The 19244-nt window shown below is 45.1% G+C and overlaps 1 protein-coding gene across 3 annotated transcripts in view; it reads left to right on the top strand.

Moving 5' to 3' along the window:
- Window positions 1-232: 232 nt before the first annotated feature.
- KLHDC8A (kelch domain containing 8A) overlaps window positions 233-19244 on the top strand; it is a 31533-nt gene continuing 12521 nt past the window's right edge. Inside the window, exons 1-5 of one of the 3 annotated variants that reach the window (XM_043962661.1) lie at window positions 233-694; window positions 5830-6137; window positions 16333-16376; window positions 16651-17115; window positions 18565-18729. In XM_043962661.1, coding sequence (XP_043818596.1) covers window positions 16707-17115; window positions 18565-18729 — 574 coding nt within the window. In that variant the 5' untranslated portion in view covers window positions 233-694; window positions 5830-6137; window positions 16333-16376; window positions 16651-16706. Of the gene's footprint in view, window positions 695-4709; window positions 5338-5829; window positions 6138-16332; window positions 16377-16650; window positions 17116-18564; window positions 18730-19244 lie in introns of those variants that run through there. The other 2 variants (XM_043962662.1, XM_043962660.1) reach the window with 2 other exon arrangements.

Below are 19244 nucleotides of genomic sequence, written 5' to 3'. Positions count from 1 at the left end.
TTTTAAAAATAAATTCCTTAACCCCTCTGAGCTTTTATCTTGGTAAGCAAAAGAGACTTAGGGGAAACAGTCCCTGATAGAAAGGAAAACCCCACTCTTTTCCTTTTACACACACTCTAGCAAAAACACAGGGCTTTTGGCTAGAGATGCCCTTTGCATGACTAGCATTCTCGCAAGTAATTGCCCCTTTCTCTCCTCACTCCTCTCTTTTCCATCTGGCTGTGGAGTCCAGCTTCTTAAATCTTTTTTGTTGGTTAGTTTCCATGGCAGTTATTGTCTGTGTGAGCGTTTCCGCCCCCTCACCCTCTCTCTGCTCAGAGAGGGCCCCTTGCTGCTGAATTAAGGGTGGAAGGAGAGCCAGGCTTAGGCAGCAGGGCTCAGTCATGGCAGCAGGGCTCCCCGCTTAGTGTGGGGGGCAGGGGTCACACCTACTTTAGCTTAGAGGTTCCATATTCAGAAGGACTTGGCTGTTTCCCAATTCATCCAGCTGGAGGCAGCAGCATTTGGACTCCCCTGTCATGAAGAAAGCAACCCGGATCACCGGGCTTCTTCTTTCAACCTGTTTCAGAGATGTAGCCTGCTAAACGGAATTGGAGCTTCCTTTCTCCCTGGGCCTCTCCAACTGTCCCTCCTCTCTTCCCCTTTGTCTTTTGCAGATGATCACCTGATTCCTTCCATTTACTTCCCTAGACAGGTAAGTCTTATTTTGATGCATCTACTCGGAGTGTAATCTTAGAATCTCCATTGTCCTGCCTGGCAGGAAGACAGTGGGCTAGTTTTAATGTGGGGACTGTTCTGGAAGAGAGACATGATAACCTGAACCACGCCAAATACAGATAGAAGGTTTGTAATAGTCTCTCTCTGTTTCTACCATCCCCGTCCTTTGGACTTAGGATTCCATGCATCTGGCTTTAATTTAGTCAATATTAAAGATCTGTCTGTAATCCAGATCCACACGTCCAGCTAATACAGCAGCAGTCCACCTTCTGATTTCCAGTGCCACCCCCCAGATTTCTGGCCCTACCCAAGGAGGAACTGGGGCAGTAAATTCAAGGGGAAATCAGGAACTGGAAAACAAGTCCCCTTTTTTCCCTCCACCAGCCATTCTCATAGAGTGCTTGTCTGGAATGAGCTCAAGCTTGAGGGGCCCAGCAGGTAGATGCCCACCATGGTGTAAACTCCTTGAAGGCAGGGGCTATACTTTTCTGTCCTTGTTCTTTGTATATTCTCAGCACCAGCACAGTGCTTGGCACAGATTCAGTCAACAAGCATTTAGAACAAGGGTTTAGTGTTTGTTGAAAGAATGAATGGGATACTGTCTTAAGGGCCTTTTTCTATGGATGTTTCTACAAAAGTACTTTTGGGACTCTCTCAATGTCCACCCAAGTGCCACCAACCCTATTCTAGCCCTAAAAAAAAGTCTTTAGTCCTCAATTTCACCCACCACCACAAGTGATTTAAGCTGGAGACAGTGCAGAATGCTTTTCTCTTGTGAGCCTTTCTCATTCTGCACCTGTTTCTCCATCTTTCAAAGGAAATACTGATCCCTGTCCCATCATTGCTTCAAGGGAATGGTCGTTCTTCTTGCCTCTAAGGGAACTGAAAAAAAAAAAAGAAATAATAAGACTAAAGTGAACTGAGATGATTTATATTAATTTCATCCATTTTAGATCATCATCCCTCTGAAGACAGCACCAAGATCTCTCTATGTTTAGGTCATCACAATGAGCAGTGAGGAAATCAGCACAGATTTGGGTAGAGGAAGTGTTATTCATTCAGTAAAAGAAGCCATGGTGAGGAGTCAGAAACCCTGGTTCCTTCTGGTTTTCTCTCTTTGACTAACAGGGACCTTCAGGCAGTCACTTACCTTTTTAGTGTTTCAGTTTTCTCTCCTACAAAAATGTGACTTTGAACAAGTCATCTCATCTCATTGAACCTCAGTTTCTTTATCTTTAAAGTAGAGGATTTCTGAGTAATCTATAAGATCCTTTTTATCTCTGTCATTCTATAATCATACGACCAAGTAGACATATTTATTTCAGAGAAGTTGTGAGGATTGGATGTGAAAATGAAAAGTTTCAATCATTGTGAAAAATAAAAAACAGCTGAACAATTATAATGTAGATTTAAGAAGTTTCAGGCAGTCAATTGTATACAGAATACTGTACTAGGTAGGTAGTATTGAAGGAAAATGCTGCCCTCAGGGGACATGCTCTATGTCTGACTCTCTGAGTAACACTGAGTAATTTACTTAATATTTCTGGGCCTCAGTCTCCTTATCTTTAAAATCAGGAGGGTTTGACCAAATTACTTCTAAGTTCCCTTCGAGTTCTAAATCTATAAATTACACAGTCACATATCACAGAATTTCAAATCAGAACTTCAGTGGTCATGTAGTTCAACATCCTTATTGTGCTTTTGCCTGAAAAGCTCAAGTGAAGGGGAATCCACCCCCTCCCAAAGCCATTTGGATGGCTCTAATTGTTAAAAAGCTTTTCTTACATCAACCGCAAATTTGTCTCTCTAAATGCCCCATCCACTTCTCTAGGGCCAAACAGGATAAGGAGATCCTCAATCTTCCACATGAAAACCTTTCAAATACTTGAAGACAATTAAATATGTCCCCCACCCTTAATCTGATTTTTTCCCCAGGCTCAGTATCTCCACTTCCTTCAATCTGCATATGAACATGGACTTCCTTCACTCAACTGGCTACCCTTGGAATATTCTTGAAGTTTATCAATGTCACCCAATCAACAAGCATTTATTAAGCACTTGCTGTGTGTCAGGCAGTCTTCTAGACACTGGAGATACAAATTCAATGATTGAAACAATCCCTACTCATAGGAAGCTTACATTCTAACAAGTACATATATAAGGATATGTAGAAAAAATAAAAAGAGAATAACTACGAAGTGCCTTTAGTAACAATGTACCATAAGAGGGGAGACATTATTAGCAGATGTGATCAAGAAAGACCTCATAGAAAGTGGTGCTTGTCATAAAATACTGTACTTATAGCAGCAAAATATGTAGTAATCAGATACAGTCTGATAATGCAGAATGCAATGGGACTATTGGCTCCTTATTCTGGAAACTATGCCTATTTTAGTATGGCCTGACATCCCATCAACTTTCTTAACTACTGCATCACACCTTTCACTCATCATTGTGTTTTGTGTCCTGTAAAACCCCCAGATTTTTTGAGATTACTCCAGCTACTTCCTTGGTTTTATACTTGTAAAGTTGAGTTTTTTAACCCAGAGGAAGATTTTCTGTTTATCCCTATTAAATTTACCTCAATATTCTTATGTTGTCAAAACAATTTCAAATCCTAACTCTGTTATCTCAGTTTAGTGTCATTTGCAAATTGGATAAGTATGCCACTTACACTTTTAGCCAAGTAATCAATAAAAATTGTAAACAGCTCAGACCAAGCATAGATAAATCCCTGGGGCATTCCACAAGTTGACGTGGAACAGCTAATTATTCTTTGGATCCAACCATTCAACCTGCTTTGAGTATATCTAATGATGGTAGTATCATTCTACTACTGTCAGGCCACATCTCTCCATATTTTCCACACAACGAACATAAATAATTTTGTTAAATACTCTGCTAAAATCTAAGTAAATGATATCCACAGTGTTCCCCTGACCTACCAGTTTAATAACTCTATCAAAAAAAGGACATTGATGTGACCCTGGGCAAGTCACTTAACCCTCATTGCCCTGCCCCCCCCCCAAAAAAGGACATTGGGTTAGCTAAGCACAACCTGGTCTTCATGAAGCCCTGCTTACTCTTCATGACCACCATTTCCTTTTCTGGATGTTCACTGGGCATTTCTCTAACAGACTCCTAGTATTTTGATAACTGAAATCAAGCTCACTACCCTACAATTTGCAGACTCCACCAAGGTTCTTCCCCTTTAAAAAAAATCTGAACAATATTTGCCCTTCTCCAATCCTGCAGTGAGTCTGTTTTCCATGTTCTTTCAAAGATCACTCAGAAATCTTTGTGGCTCAGGAGCTGCCATCTGCCAATTTTTTCAGCACTCTAGGACATAGTTCATCTGAGCTAGCTGATTTGAATTCTTAAAGGGCAAGCTCGTTTTTCTTGTTATTCTGGGTATCAACTCCCAATTAATATTTTTGTTCTGTCTTTTCCAGTCCAAAGATCAATCTGCGTTACAGAGAAAACCAAGATAAGTGTCTAGCATCTCTGCTTCCCTTTCATCATCTGTTTATTTCATCCACCTCAACCAGTGATTCTATCCCTTTTTTATACTCTTTCCCCCCAATGTAACTTTTTTTTGTGGAGCAATGAGGGTTAAGTGACTTGCCCAGGGTCACACAGCTAGCAAGTGTCAAGTGTCTGAGGCAGGATTTGAACTCAGGTCCTCCTGAATTCAGGGTCTGCCCTTTACCCACTGCGCCACCTAGCTGTCCCCTAACTTTTTTTAAAAGACACATGAGCTTTCTTCAACAACTTCTGATTATTCTGCTCATTAGCACAAAGACTAGTCTTATGTCCTATTATTATGATCTTAATAACACCCCTGTATTGCTGGGAAGTGTAGAACCAACCACTGGACCTTCAGTCCAAGACCTCCTCCTAAACCTACCTCACTTCTGCCCTCTGCCGTGAGGACTTGTAGTAAACCATGTTAAATAATAATAACTTATAAATACTAAGCATTTCTACAGCCTCTCCCTTACCACCAAGATGAACTGAAGGGTCTTAATTTTTAAAGAGGAATGAATTTGTAATTAACACCTTCACATTATATTGGAGCCATTCTGAAGATTTTCTATTTAAATGCAAATTGAGTCTTCCCAAAGGAAAGCTAATAGAAAATGAAAATAGATGGCAAGGGATGAAGAAGGGGGTTGTAGAGAGGGAAGAAAAGGAAATTTGCTTTGCTGTCAAGTTTTCCTAATTCATGTGCTCCCTTTCTCCATACTCATTTTCACCTGGATATTCCAGACTTTAAGGGAGAAAGAAGGTTCTGATTAGAGGCTGTGGGGAAGTTTCTGAAACCAAAGGAGGTCTGAGTCCCAACTCACTGGACCTCTGACATGTACCATAACCCAGACCTTCCTTTCCCTATCTGTACAATAGAGGCGATCGATCTACTTGTGATTTGTTTTGGACTTCAGGAACGACACATAGTAGGTGATTAATGAATGCTTGTTGAATTGTTGCCTCAAAACATTATAGGATTCAGTGCTGGAAAGGACATTAGAACTCATCTAAGTTAAACTCCTCATTTTACAAATGGAAAAAAAATGATTCCCAGGAAGGTGAAATTATTGACACAAGGTCACAATAAAAGCGGTAAGATTCTGACTTAAAACCGTCTTATGGGGGGCAACTAGGTGGCGCTGTGGATAAAACACTGGTCCTGGATTCAGGAGGACCTGAGTTCAAATTTGACCTCAGACATTTTACACTTACTAACTGTGTGACCCTGAGCAAGTCACTTAACCCTCATTGCCCCACAAAAACCAAAACCAAAACCAAAACCAACAAACAAAAACGTCTTGTGATGGCAAATAAAATGAACACTCTTTCCACTATACTAACATACCAGCACTCCTGGCTTCCTTGGGTCCTTCAGATAACATCCTGTTTCTCCTGGCTATCCTCCTGATTAAACTGAAGCTATATAATTTGGTAGAGGGTGTCTCTTCTAGCCCTACAAGTGCCTAGGAGTCTGAAGTGGGAGAGGGGAGAAACAAACATGGGCAGTAGTCACCCTAGATTTGGGGAAGTTCTGCTAAATGGGTGAAATTATGGGGAGATGGGAATGAAACCTCATTTTAATAGGTATGCTGAGTACAGAAGGGAAGACTGTCACTTGAAGCTGACAAGTGTCACTTCCAGATAAGTGCTGAGCAACAGTTGGAAGACAAAGAAAGTCCCTGGATGCCTCGGTGGTTACCTAAGGTGGAGCCACTGGCTGTGGAGGGAATAAGAAACAGAGCTTTCATTCCTTGCCTAGTGATGTGCAGAGGAAAGACTGATGTTTCCTGGGGGCAAATCAAACTGGGACAATTCCCCTGATGTCAGAATGAAGTGTTCAGGGACTCAAGCCACTGCTGCTTGAATGGAAAAAACGGAAGAGGAAAAGCAAGGTAGGTGCAGGCATTCATTGGTTGCTCTGTGGGGGCATCCCTGCAGGACCAGGTGGGTGGAGTGTCAGAGCCCCACCCAAAGCCTGGTCAATATCTCCCCCAGCTTTTTGAAAGAAGATGGGAATTTTTTCCCTTTTCCTTTTCCTTTCCTTTTCTTTCTTTTTTCGCAACATGGCTGATATAGAAATATGTTTTGCATGATTTCACATGTGTAACTGATATCACATTTCTGGCCTTCACAGTGGGTGAGGGAGGGGTGGGAGGGAGAGAATTCAAAACTCAACATTTTTAAAATGAACAGTAAAAAAATTTTTTTTTAAAGAAAGAAGATGGGCTTGGGGAAAAGGATGTTCTTCTGAGGCCTTAGTCCTAAGAAGCAGAGAGTTTTCTAAACTGAAAAGTCCTTTGTCTCTCCAAGACCATTCTGAAATCCCGTTGAATTTCTGCTGAATTCAGAGGATCCCTGATGGGCCACTGCCCATGCCATTAACACAGGCTTGTCAAAAGTTTCCCAGGGCTGCTTTCATCTGATCCCTATAGACACACACACACACACACACACACACACACACACACACACACACACACACAGAGGCTTGTACACACCCAGATTCCCAACCTCTTTCTGGACACTGCAGCAGAGAATACAGGTCACGTCAGACTGAGACCCAGCCGAAGCTGATTGTCTCTACTCTCCCAGCGGGAGGCAAAGATTAAAGCAAGGATTGGATGATTTATAAATTCCAGCCCCCAATCCCACTGCCTCAGCCTGTCTCCTCCTGGTTCTTTTTTGCTAAACCTCTGGGGAGAAGTATGCATATGTGTGTTTATGTGTAATGAAACACTAGAAGAAAGGGTGAGAGCTAGGACAGAAGCTTCCTGGAAAACATCGTGGTGGGGGGGCGGGGTGTCATGGTAAGTTTCAGCCTTTTTCTGCTGGGACATTGAGCTAGACCTGCTCAGTCCTTTTGTGGCTTAGAGAGGACTGTGGGCTCTTGAAAGTGAGCACTGACAACAGGGGAGAGAAGAAGGCCTGCTCTCAGAACTGGCCACCTGAATCATGGGTGAGAAAGAAGAGGTGAGCAAGAGCTGGTCCTGCCAAGCGGGGAGTGGGGGGGGGGGTTCTTTCTGTACCAGCTACCTCATCTGCTTCAGTCTGGAGGTCTGTTCCCAGGGCCCTGAATGGAATGAAAGCTGGGTTGGGTGACAGGAAGAGGAGGAAGGGGAGGGGGGAGGGGGAGAGGAAAGGGAGGAGGAGGAGAAGGAGGAGGAGGGGAAGGAGGGGGAGGGGGAAGAGGGGGAAGAGGGGGAAGAGGGGGAAGAGGGGGAAGAGGGGGAGGAGGGGAAGGAGTCATTCTTTCACAATAGCCCAAACTGTGCATCCCCATCCTTCCCTTACTACTGGCTTGAGGAAGAGCTTATCCTTAGCTCTGTGAAGGGCTATAGGCTTATGGGCTATCAAGTGTTTTTATACATTTTGTCTGAAGGTATCTGGGAGGAGAGAATAAGGATTTGATGGCTGAGGTGCAGAAGCTCCTCAGGAAGTGGGTCCTTGGTCAAGTTACAACTTCACTTTCCCTCTTTTTCCTCATCTGTAAAATGGGGCTAGACTAGATGTTCTCTGAGGTCCCTTCCAGATCCGTGATATAATTTTCCCAAACACCACCTCCCCTTCCTGGAAGGAGTAATTATGGCTGCATACCTCTGATAGAAATAGAGAACAGAGACTTTATGCTCTCTTCTCTCTCCTAAGTTAGATAGAAGGAAAAAGGACAAGGGACAAGCAAAAGCACCTTTTGTTTCTAAGTGACCCTCATATCTCAAATTCTGCTTTCCTGCCCTTTGCTGGCCCTGCATTGTCTGAGCCCACTAGGTGAGACTGCCGAGGTGGCTGCTTCCCAGGCTGCCACATTGGTGCCCCAGCCCTCATTAGTGACAGGCAGAATGCGTGTCTGCTAATGAATCTCCTCTCCATGTTCTCCTGAGTAGGGGGAGCCCTCTCTCAATCACATGGTGACATGAAGTTCTTTTTAATTAAGAAGGACGGAAGGAGTTGCTGACTCTGGGGACAATGGTATTAACTTATTAACTGGCATTTAGAGAGCCTGGTTTTAATACGATACTGCCCTCTCCCACCTGCTGGCCTTTAGTTCTCTGAATGGCCCCTCAAAGCCTCAACAACTCCCTCAGTCTCTTCTACCATGAAATAGGGGTGAGGGCTAAGGATCAGCATCCACTGAGCCCAGTGTACACTCAGTCAGGCATGGCCTGGTAAGAACCCACGTTATCTGAGGAAAGGACCTGTTGAAAAGACCAGTGAAGACTGGGTAGCACAGCCAGAATCAGGAATACGGAAGCTTCTAAGGCTGTTTATATCATTGGCTCTCCCTTTCCTCCCAGCCCTCCTCGACACTTAAGAGATTCAGTCAATAAGCATTAAGCATTTACTATGTGCCGGGCACTGTGTTAAGCATTAGGCACACAAAGAAAGGCATAGGACAGTCCCTGCCCTCAAGGAGCTCACAATCTCATGGGGAAAGAAAACATATTAAAAGAAGCTGAAGGGGGAAGGAGGGAAGGTGCCCGGCTCAGGGGCATAATGAAAGTCCTGCATTTGAGGTTGAAAATGATCTGAGGAAGTGAGTTTCAGAGTTGATTCCAGGTTATGGGATGATGAGTTTCTAGAGATCATGAAACCAGGAAAGCAGCCAGGTCCATGGAGCTGGTGTGTATCTGAAGCTGAATTTGAATTCAAGTCTTTCTGACTTCAGATCCAACACTCTGTCCACTATGCCACCTACCTGCCTCTAGGTGGGTACCTGCTCTGAAATTGATAGATGAAAATTGACTGGGGCCCCAAGCAGTTAAGTGACTTGCCCAGAGTCCTACAATCAGGATGTGTCAGAGATGGTACTTGAACCCAGGTGTATCCTGATTCTGCAGTCAGCTCTCTATCCACTATACCACACTTCCCTTCTCTTCTCATAATAAAGAAGGCTTCAAAGGAAGGGAATCAACTGAAGATCAAACTAAGAGGAATGAACTTTGGCTGGAGCATATGGGATTGAACTTGGATAAGAAGAAAGGCTTCCTGGGGCAGCTGGGTGGCACAGTAAATAAAGCACTAGCCCTGGTTTCAGGAGGACCTGAATTCAAATCCAGCCTCAGACACTTACTAGCTGTGTGACCCTGGGCAAGTCACTTAACCCCCATTGCCCTGCAAAAAGAAGAAAAGAAGAGGAGGAGGAGAAGAAGAAGAAGAAGAAGAAGAAGAAGAAGAAGAAGAAGAAGAAGAAGAAAGAGAAGAAGAAGAAGAAGAAGAAGAAGAATGCTTTCTGATATTAGAAGAGATGTAAGGGTCTCAGGAAGGAAGGGTAAAAAACTCCCTGCTCTGGAGGGATACATATAAGAAGCATCTATCTGGCCCCATTAAGGACTAGCCAGTTTGTAGAATTAGCTCCCTATAGTGGGGTTTTGTTGTTGTTGTTGTTTGTGTTTTTTGGGGCAGGGCAATGAGGGTTAAGTGACTTACCCAGGGTCACAGAACTAGTAAGTGTCAAGTGTCTGAGGCTGGATTTGAACTCGAGTCCTCCTGAATCCAGGGCCAGTACTTTATCCACTGCACCACCTAGCTGCCCCCAGTGGGGTTTTCTTTTTGAATGATGCAAATATTCTGCGCTTTAAAGAATCATTGCTTATTAAAGGTCTTTATTAAACATCTAATTGATTATACATGGCATTGTAATAGACACTATAGACAGAGAAAACTATGTGGAAACACAGCCCCTTCCTTCTGAGAGTTCACTAAGATTAAGGGGTTCATTGTCTCAGTCCAGTCTCTGGTCCAAGAGGCACTGGTCTATTGGGTATTTTGTCATTTACCCAAGGGTCACCTGCTTTTTTCTTGGAAGAGGAAGGGAAGAAAGGAGAAACAGTAACAGCTAATCTTGAGCTCTGTCATTGTCTCCTTTCCCTGCTCACTCTCATGTGACATTGTGTAAATTATCACCAAACCCATGAAGCTCTGCCCTTGCTACCTCCCCCACAACAGCCCTGGGATCATGAGAGTTTCCTTAGTCTGATGAGCATGAGATTATCTCACTCCCCCTCCAGGTTTCTCCCTGAGCTTCTCCAAAGGATACTGTCTGGGCAAGTTCAGCACATTGTTGTTCAGTCGTTTCGGTTGTGTCTGACTTTTCATGACCCCATTTGGGGATTTCTTGGCAAAGATATTGGAGTGTTTTGCTTTTTCCTTCTCCAGCTCATTTACAGATGAGGAAACTAAGGTAAATAGGATTAAGTGACTTGCCCAGAATCATACAGTTAGTAAGTGTCTGAAGCTGAATTTGAACTCAGGTCTTCCTGACTCCAGGTACTCTATCTACTGTGCCACCTAGCTTCCCATTTAATAGAGGCAAGCACAGTGTTGAGCATGTAGTAGGCACTGAATACTGATGGACAGGATGAGATGGCAGGAATATTTTGACAACATTTGAATGTAGAAGAAACATCGACTTTACAGTCAGGCCTAGGTTTAAATGCCAGTCCTTCTATTTACTACCTGTAAGACTGTGGGTAAGTCACTTAACCATTTGGGGCTTGTTTTCCTCACCTTTGGGCTAACTGATCTCTAAGGTCCCTTCTAGCTTTCAATGCTGTAATCCCTTTAAGATGGGAAGTGAAAGAGGGACAAGTTGTGTGAATAATGCATTGATATTATAATAATAAGATTCCACAGTATCAAAATCCATTTATCTTCAGAGCCTCTTACAAGCACCCACAGCCTCATCCCTATGGAGGAAAGTGAGACTGTGCCTTTGAATGAGAAAAGAAAATGAAGGTCTGATACTTTGAGTGCATTTTCTAGCAGCAGGAACTTAGGTTAGACACAAAGAAAAATTTTTTGGCCAGGGAACAGGTTAGACACTAGATAGGGAGACTAAGGGAAGTAGCAAACTATTCTCCCACTTGGCACACCTGCAGGCAACCAGCTCGGTATAATCAGGCTGAGCAGTGATCCCCCAAGAGATTGAAATAATTATAAGTAACAGTTGCTAGGTTTTAAGCACCTCTGATTATAGGAACCATATTGGACGAGGCAGGGAGAAGGAAGCCAGCTCCCCCAGAAACTGGGCAGTAGTGTGGCTTAGTAGATAGAATGTTTGATTTGGAATCATAAAGACCTGAGTTCAAATCCAACCTAATATACTTAGTAGCTGTGGGGCTCTCCTGAAAGTCACTTAAATTCTGTCTGGCTTAGTTTCCTTGCCTATAAAATGGGGGTCACAATAGCACCTACCACAGAGGGTTGTTGTGAGGAGAAAATAGGATTTTTGTAAAGTTCTTTGTAAACCTTAAATCGCTGCATCAATATTAAATCACTGTCATATGGCCTTACAGGAAGCCTGCATTTCTATGTACTTTTCCAAACCATAACAATTAGTGGACTGCCTCATGACGTGGTGAATTCTCTGTCACTGGTGGTCTTGGAGCAGAGGCTGGAGGGATACTTGTTGGAGATATTGTGGAAAAGATTCCTGTTCAGGTACAATTGGTACTAGACCTCGGAGGTCCTTTCTAAATATGGCTCTCTATAGCACAGTGTAGGGCTAAGGAATAGTCACATGAGGATTTAGGCAGCCTCTTTGGATTCAGATGGTGGAAAGGTGTGTTGTGTCTGGAGGTTAGTGTCAATAGTTCAGTTCCATCTGCATGTACCAGAGGTTAGCAAGGGGATAAGTGCCACCTTCTACATTTTGGGTTCCTATGACACATTCTGACAAATAAGTCACCCAGGAATCAAGGGTGGCAACAATGGTGGCAGTGAGTAATTTCATTCAAAGCTAACTGTTCCTCAGTTTTCTGATCTATTGGTCTTTTAGCTATTTCATTGTTCATTAAAAAAAAAAACTGGGGCAGCTAGGTGGCACAGTGGATAGAGCACCAGCCCTGGAGTCAGGAGACCTGAGTTCAAATCCAGCCTCAGACACTTAACACTTACTAGCTGTGTGACCCTGGGCAAGTCATTTAACCCCAACTGCCTCACTAAAAAAACAAAAAACAAAACAAAAAACAAAAAAACTTTCCCAGAGCAAAGAAAGGGAACCTGATTGGGGGGGGGGGCAGGCAATGAGGGTTAAGTGACTTGCCCAGGGTCATACAGCTAGTAAGTGTCAAGTGTCTGAGACTGGATTTGAACTCAGGTCCTCCTGAATCCAGGGCCAGTGCTTTATGCACTACACCACCTAGCTGCCCCTAAGGGAAACTGATTTACATCAGTCCAGATTACTTCTTGTTTGTCAGCTATGGTAGGAAGTAGGATGAGAGGAGAGCAAGGTAAGATGAATGTCCACAAGGTTGGGAATGATTTCACTCTTGCCTGCTCTCCCAACTTGTATGTATAATAAGGAACTGGGCAGAGGATGGTCTCCACTTTCTGTCTGTCTGTCTGTCTGTCTGTCTCCTAAACTCTTTGCAGACTGGGCTTTAACCTCATCTTTCAACTGAATCTGTTCTTTGTGCAGTTACCAAGGATCTCTTAATTGCCTTCTCTCAGTCTTCTTCCTTCTTGTCCCATCTACAGCCTTTGACACTTAATCACCCTCATCCCCCTGATGCTCTCTTCTCTCTAGGTTGTCATAACATTGTTCTCTCCTGGTTCCCCTCCGATTCCTATGACCGTTCCTCCTTTGTCTCCTTTGCTAGATCTTCATCTAGGTAAGAACCACTAACCATGGGCATCCGCCAAGGCTCTGTTCTGGGCTATCTTCTCTTCTTCCTCTATACTATTTCACTTGGTGATCTCATCTGTTCCCATGGATTCAGTGATCATCCCTGTGTAGATAATTCTCAGATCTATTTATCCAGACCTCCACTTTCACGTCTCTTACTGCCTATTAGACATCACAAACTGGATGCCCCATAAACATCTTTTTTTAAAGGTAATTGGGTTTAAGTGACCTGCTTAGGGTCACGGCCCAGCTAGCAATTGTCTCAGGTCACATTTGAACTCGGGATCCTCCTGACTCCAGGGCTGGTGCTCTATCCACTACATCATGTAGCTATCCCAACATCTTAAACGCAGCATGTCCAAAACTGAACTCATTATCTTTTCCCCAAAACCCTTCTTGTGAACTTCCCTCTCACTGTAAAGAGCGTGATCATCAAAAAAACAACCACCACCACCACCTAGGCCTACAACCTAGATGTCATCTTAAAGTCCTCACTCTCTTTCATTGTCCATAACCAACCATTCGCCAAGTACCATTATTCCCACATTCCCAATATCTCTAGTATGCCCCCTTCCTCTCTCCTGATGCTGCAGGTACTCATCCCCTCACATCTGGACTCCTGGGAGAGGAGACTGATTGGTCTGCCTGCCACAGGGGTCCCCCTGTTCCAACGTGTCTTCCATTCAGCCGCCAAGGTAGTCTTCCTGAAGCACAGGGCTGACATTGCTTTAGGCTTTTAAAGCCCTTCACAGCCTGGTGTTTCCTAAAACTTTACTGCCTTTCATGAATTCTGTGATCCGCTGACACTGGTCTCCTCATTCCTCGTCCAGGATGCTGCATTTTCACTGGCTTTCTCCAATGCCTAAAATACTCTCCCTCCTCACCTCTGCCTCCTGGCTTTTTTCAAGTCTCAGCTAAAATCCCATCTGCAACACCCCTTTCCCAGTCTGTCTCACTGCTAGCGCCTTTCCTCTGATAACCCTCCCTGGTATATATCATATTTATATAAAGTTGGTTACATGTCTCCCCCATTGGAATGTGAGCTCCTTGAGGGTAGGCATCATGGTTTTGCCTTTCTTTTATCCCCCATGCTTAGCACAGTGCCTAGCACACAGTAGGTGCTTATTGACTCGCTGAGGAAGGTTTTAATCCTAGTGCCTCTCTCTGTAGGCTGACTCCTGCATAGGCTAATAACATTGGGGAATTTGCCATGAACTCATAGATTCAGATTTCAGTGATTTAAAACTTGCATTAATTTTCATTTAATAACATGAGTAAGGGGCAATTTCCTCCTATTTGAGTTTTCAGTTACTATCTATGTAAGCATGTGGAGGAGGAAGAAATCTAAAAATGAAATTTTCCATACCAAGATCTCAAAAAATTAAGAATTCCTTCAAGTCTTGGGGCCCACACTGAATTCCTCCATATTAGAAGACTTTTGTGTTTATGATCCTTGTTTACGTTTTGTGGGCCTACTGTGAATTGTTACCTACCTCATTACTCACTGTTACTCATTTCAAAATTGGTGGTTTGACTGTTGGGTAGAGAGCCAACTTACAATGCTGATGTCAGAAAACAAAGATGACACCCACTTTATAAGTTTTCCATCTTCTTGCAAGAGGCTCGGTCTCACCCCTGTGTAAACAGCAGAGGCTGAAGAACCAATCCAAGTGATGTGTTTAGGTTGGGTGGCACATTTGTGGTTCCTTTGCACAGACTGGTAGTGCTTTGTAATGGTGTTTTATTGTGTGTGAAAAGCCATTAGAAATGGCCTCTATGTACCCTTTGATATTCCCTGATCCTCTAAGCCTGGCATCATTTGATGTGCTTCTGCTCAGGGTTCATGCCAAAAGGGTATTGAAGAGAAGTCCATGAGTGTGTGTGTGGCTGTAACTGGAGGTATAGGGCCTTGTGTGTGTGGTTCTGTGGAAAGGGGGCCGCCATTCTCTACCTAAGGATCCCTGTGGTCACATTGACTTCAAGTCCTTAGGTAGAGATTGAAGGCCCCCTTTCCACAGAACTATACACACAAGGCCCTATACCTCCAGTTACATACTATATGTGTTATATTGTTTTTCTTAAATTTATTTTTGTTAAATATTTCCCAGTTATATTTTAATCCAGTCCTGGCCATGCTCTGGAGGGTTTTGGCCCCCGTGTTTGATACCACCGAACTAGCTGCCCAACTCCAGATCTATGATCCCATCTATTTGTGTTTATGCCAAAATATATTTCTGTATATCTCTCTGTAAGCACATTTCTATTTCAGTGTGGTGGGGAATTGTGCGTATGTGGGTGGGTGGGTGGGGGTGGTTGTCTGCATGTGCAGTTTAAGGAGTAGATTATATCAGAGTGTATGTGGGCACAAGTGAGGAAATCTCCCACATTCCCTCTGCCTAAACACCCAAAATGAAGTGGAAAGAGCATTAAATGATTCTTTGTGTCTGTATAAACAAATTGGGTAATTTGGTCACCCCTCTTCCTACTGCCCTCCCCCCAAAACAAAACAAAACAAAACAAAACTCTTTCCTTTGGCTACTCAAGTAACTGTCTCCATCCTCCCCTTTACAACTACCTTACCTTACTGCTCAGGTAGATGAGGGTCGGCATGCCCAGCCAAGGGCGCCTTCCCTCTTCCCATGGCTGAAGCCCTCCTGGGTTATATAATGGAGGCTGATGACTCTGAAGTGGGGCTGCATGTAGATTTCTGCACAGGTGTGAAGCTCTGGATAGGGATGTGTATTTAGCTGGCTCTCTCCCTTCCCACTCTGTGTAGCTTTCTCATCCTGGCTGCTCATTTATTCAGCTCATCTGCATGTCTGCCAGCAGTGTGTTGAGTGGAGAAAGGACAAATCACCTTCTCCCTTAGTCTCTGAGCTGGGCGGGGGATTTCCAGTGTCTCTTAATGGGCTGTCTTTGCTTCCCTCTCCTGATCAACAGTGACACTGTGTGTGAGTGTGTGTGTGTGTGTGTGTGTGTGTGTGTGTGTGAGAGAGAGAGAGAGAGAATGTGTGTGAGAATATGTGTGAGTATGTGTGTGTAAGTGTGTGTGTGTGTGTGTGTGTGTGTGTGTGTGTGTGTGTGTGTGTGCAGGCGTTGGGGGGAGGGATGGTGGGAGTGGAGAATGTCTTGAACTGCAGAGGGAGGGTTAGAAAGAGCACAGGCTCCAGTGATTTTTAACTCCTTCCTCCCCAGGAAGGGTGTAGGTTCAGCGAGCTGAAAGAACCTCTGTGAATCCCACCCCACCCCCACCTGCCCCTAAAGCTGCGCCCCCCCAAACAACAGCCACACGGGATCTGACATAACCTAGGGAGGAGGGGGGGAAATGTGATGTGTGATCATGCCGTGTTGCCTTCTCAGCTTCTTTCCTGTTAATTAAAGTTGGAGAAAGGGAGAGGGAGTCTGCTCGGGAGAGGAGACTCACTGAACTGGCTGCCCTTGATTCCACTCCATTGTCCTCCTAGGGCCAGGTGTGGATGCCTCGGGATTGATGGAGCCATAAGGAAAGGTAAAGAATCGGCTGTTCTTTCTCTGTGTGTGTGTGTGTGTGTGTCTGTGTGTGTGTGTGTGTGTGTCTTTGTGTGTGTATGTCTGTGTGTGTGTATGTATGTGTGTGTGTGTCTGTCTGTCTGTCTATGTCTGTCTGTGTCCGCATGGGGGCTTGTGGGGGTGGGCAGGAGCCAGGGCCAGTGATGGATGCTGCAGGCGGCTGAGGGATATTGATTGTGGACTAGTCAGCATGTCTCTTGCCTCTGATCTCTTATTCCCTGCCCTTGGAGCAGCTGCCCCTGCTGCTTCTCAGGGGGTGGCAGGGTAACTGTTCCACAGAGGTGAGGGGATGGATGCCCGGACAGTGCCACCCGTGACTGCCATGGAGGTGCCCAGCATCAAAGATTTCCACTGGAAGACCCTGGCCCCACTGCCCAGTCGTCGGGTCTACTCGTCCCTGGTGGAGGCTGGAGGACAGGTTTATGCCATAGGAGGCTGTGATGACAACGGGGTCCCCATGGACTGCTTTGAGGTCTACTCCCCTGAGGCTGACCAGTGGACTTCCTTGCCCCCCATGCCCACGGCCCGGGCTGGGGTGGCTGTCATTGCCCTGGGGAAACGGATCATGGTGATTGGGGGTGTGGGGACCAATCAGCTGCCCCTGAAGATCGTGGAGATGTACAACATCGATGAGGGCAAGTGGAAGAAGAGGAGTGTGCTGAGGGAGGCTGCCATGGGCATCTCTGTCACTACAAAAGGCAAGCCAGACCAGGCTTTGGGTGCCCTTGGGCACAGAGGGGCTGGAAAGAGGGCAGGAAATCAGTGGGGTAGACTTCGAGGGCTGGAAATGAAGAGGCTTTGCACTTGGGCTTAGCACAGGGACTCCCCAGTTTATTCCTCTGGCCACTTTTCTGAAAGCTCCCATAATCCGCTGGGCCCCTTGTTCTCTTCCCATAAAATGAAAAAGCTACAAAAGCCTGACCTCCACCTCACAGGGGTCCCAGCCACCAAATAGCTGGAGAGCTCAGTTGCTTTGATCTGACCCACTCAGCACAACAGCACATCATAAAGGCTAAAGAGAGAGCCTAGGGGTCTGCAGAGAACTAACCACCCCATAGTTCACTGCCCAAATTAGTCAACCCAGGGTTCCCTCTAAACAAACTGTTTGGAGATCTTTCCTTATTTCTTCTACCTCTCCTTCCCATCCCCAAACTTCCCTGGGACCCTACCGGGAATGCCAACCTTCTGTTAGAGCAAACTGAATACCCTCCTACTCCAGGCTTCCACCCATCCTCAACATCTTCCCTTGGTAGATGATCTTTCAAGCAATCCTCAAGCATTTATTTAGCACCCACTGAATGCCAGGCACTGTGCTAAGCCTTGGGGATACAAAGAAAGGCAAAAAACAGTCCCTGCCCTCAGGGAGTTCATACTCTAATGAAGAAGACAACATGTAAATAATTTAGTACCCACAAGATACAAACAGAGTAGATGGAAGGTGACCCCAAAAGGGAAGGCTCATAGCCAGAGGGGACAGAAATGTCCTACAAAAAGTGGGCTTTTAGCTGGGTCTTGAAAGAAGAGGCAGAGGTAAGGAAGAAGAGTGTTCCAGGCACAATGCACCTAAGCACAATGCAAAAGCACATTTGAGGAAGGGGCAGAAAGTGGAAGAGAACAAATATAGATTAAGCACCTACTAAGTGCCAGGCGCTGACCCCAGAAAGTATCTTCACACATGTTTTCTCTGGAAGTTTCTCATTTGGACTTTTGTGTGTGAGGTGGCATCCTTTCTTCCTTTTCTTATAACCTCCACGTGTCCTCAGGCCCTGTTGAATATAGAAATGGATCAGAGAAAAGAAGGCATCCTCCTATTTGGTCCCCACCAGCTGTCCTTGGCTGAGAGGGGGAGAAGCTAGAGTATAGAAGGCATAGAGTCACCCTGGGCCAGGTGCCCTGGGAGCTTGTCAGAACTGGCTTAGCTGGTGGTTGAGGCTGGCAGAGGAACATTAATCATGCCACCAGAGTGGCACAGACTGGAGTCCTGTACCCAGTGTGCAAGGTGCTGAGCAGGAAGCTCCTGGCCTCCCAGGTCAGGCTCCAGCTGTGGTGCCCAGGGGGTTAAATGGGGCTCCGGGTATGACTGGTAGTGGATACTGACCAGTCCACTGCCAAGTTGCCCACTGACCCTGGCTGTGGTCTATCTCTAGATTACAGAGTGTATGCGGCAGGAGGGATGGGGCTGGATCTCCGCCCCCACAACCACCTCCAGCACTACGACATGCTCAAGGACATGTGGGTATCATTAGCCCCCATGCCCACTGCAAGATATGCTGCCACTTCCTTTCTCCGAGGTTCCAAGATCTACGTGCTAGGTAAGGACGGGCTCTGCGCACCCTCGCTGTGCTCCCCTTTTCCCTCCTGGGGGTCAGTTTGTCATCTGTCTGCTGCGCAAAATGTACAGAGTATCTTCTAGGCAATGTGGAGCAGGGCAGAGGTCCAGAGAAAGGAGGACTCCCTGCCCTTGCCTTCACAGAGCTCATTGTCATATAATTAATAAACGTTAGAGCAGAAAGATACCTTAGAGACCATCTCACCCAGAGTTTTATCTTGCAGAAGAGGAAGAACTGGTATACAGAAAAGTAAAATGATTTACCCAAGGTCATAGCTTTGTGAGGCAAAAAAAACAAAACCAAAACCAAACAACAAACCATTGTCCCTATCATTGGGGAAGTGTCATTGTTGGAGGCGGGGGTGGGGTTGAGGGAGACAAGGCACATGTACAACAACTGAAAACTTATAGAACAGCCTACAAATATGCAGAAATGAGGCTTAGCATAGAAGGTGCCTTGGACTGGGGAATTAAAAGACCTGGATTTGAATCCTGACT

Source organism: Dromiciops gliroides, chromosome 4 (genome assembly GCF_019393635.1).
Source record: "Dromiciops gliroides isolate mDroGli1 chromosome 4, mDroGli1.pri, whole genome shotgun sequence".
Classification (NCBI taxonomy): domain Eukaryota; kingdom Metazoa; phylum Chordata; class Mammalia; order Microbiotheria; family Microbiotheriidae; genus Dromiciops; species Dromiciops gliroides.
Note: the sequence above shows the minus strand (reverse complement) of the source record. Positions and strands in the feature narration are given on the sequence as shown.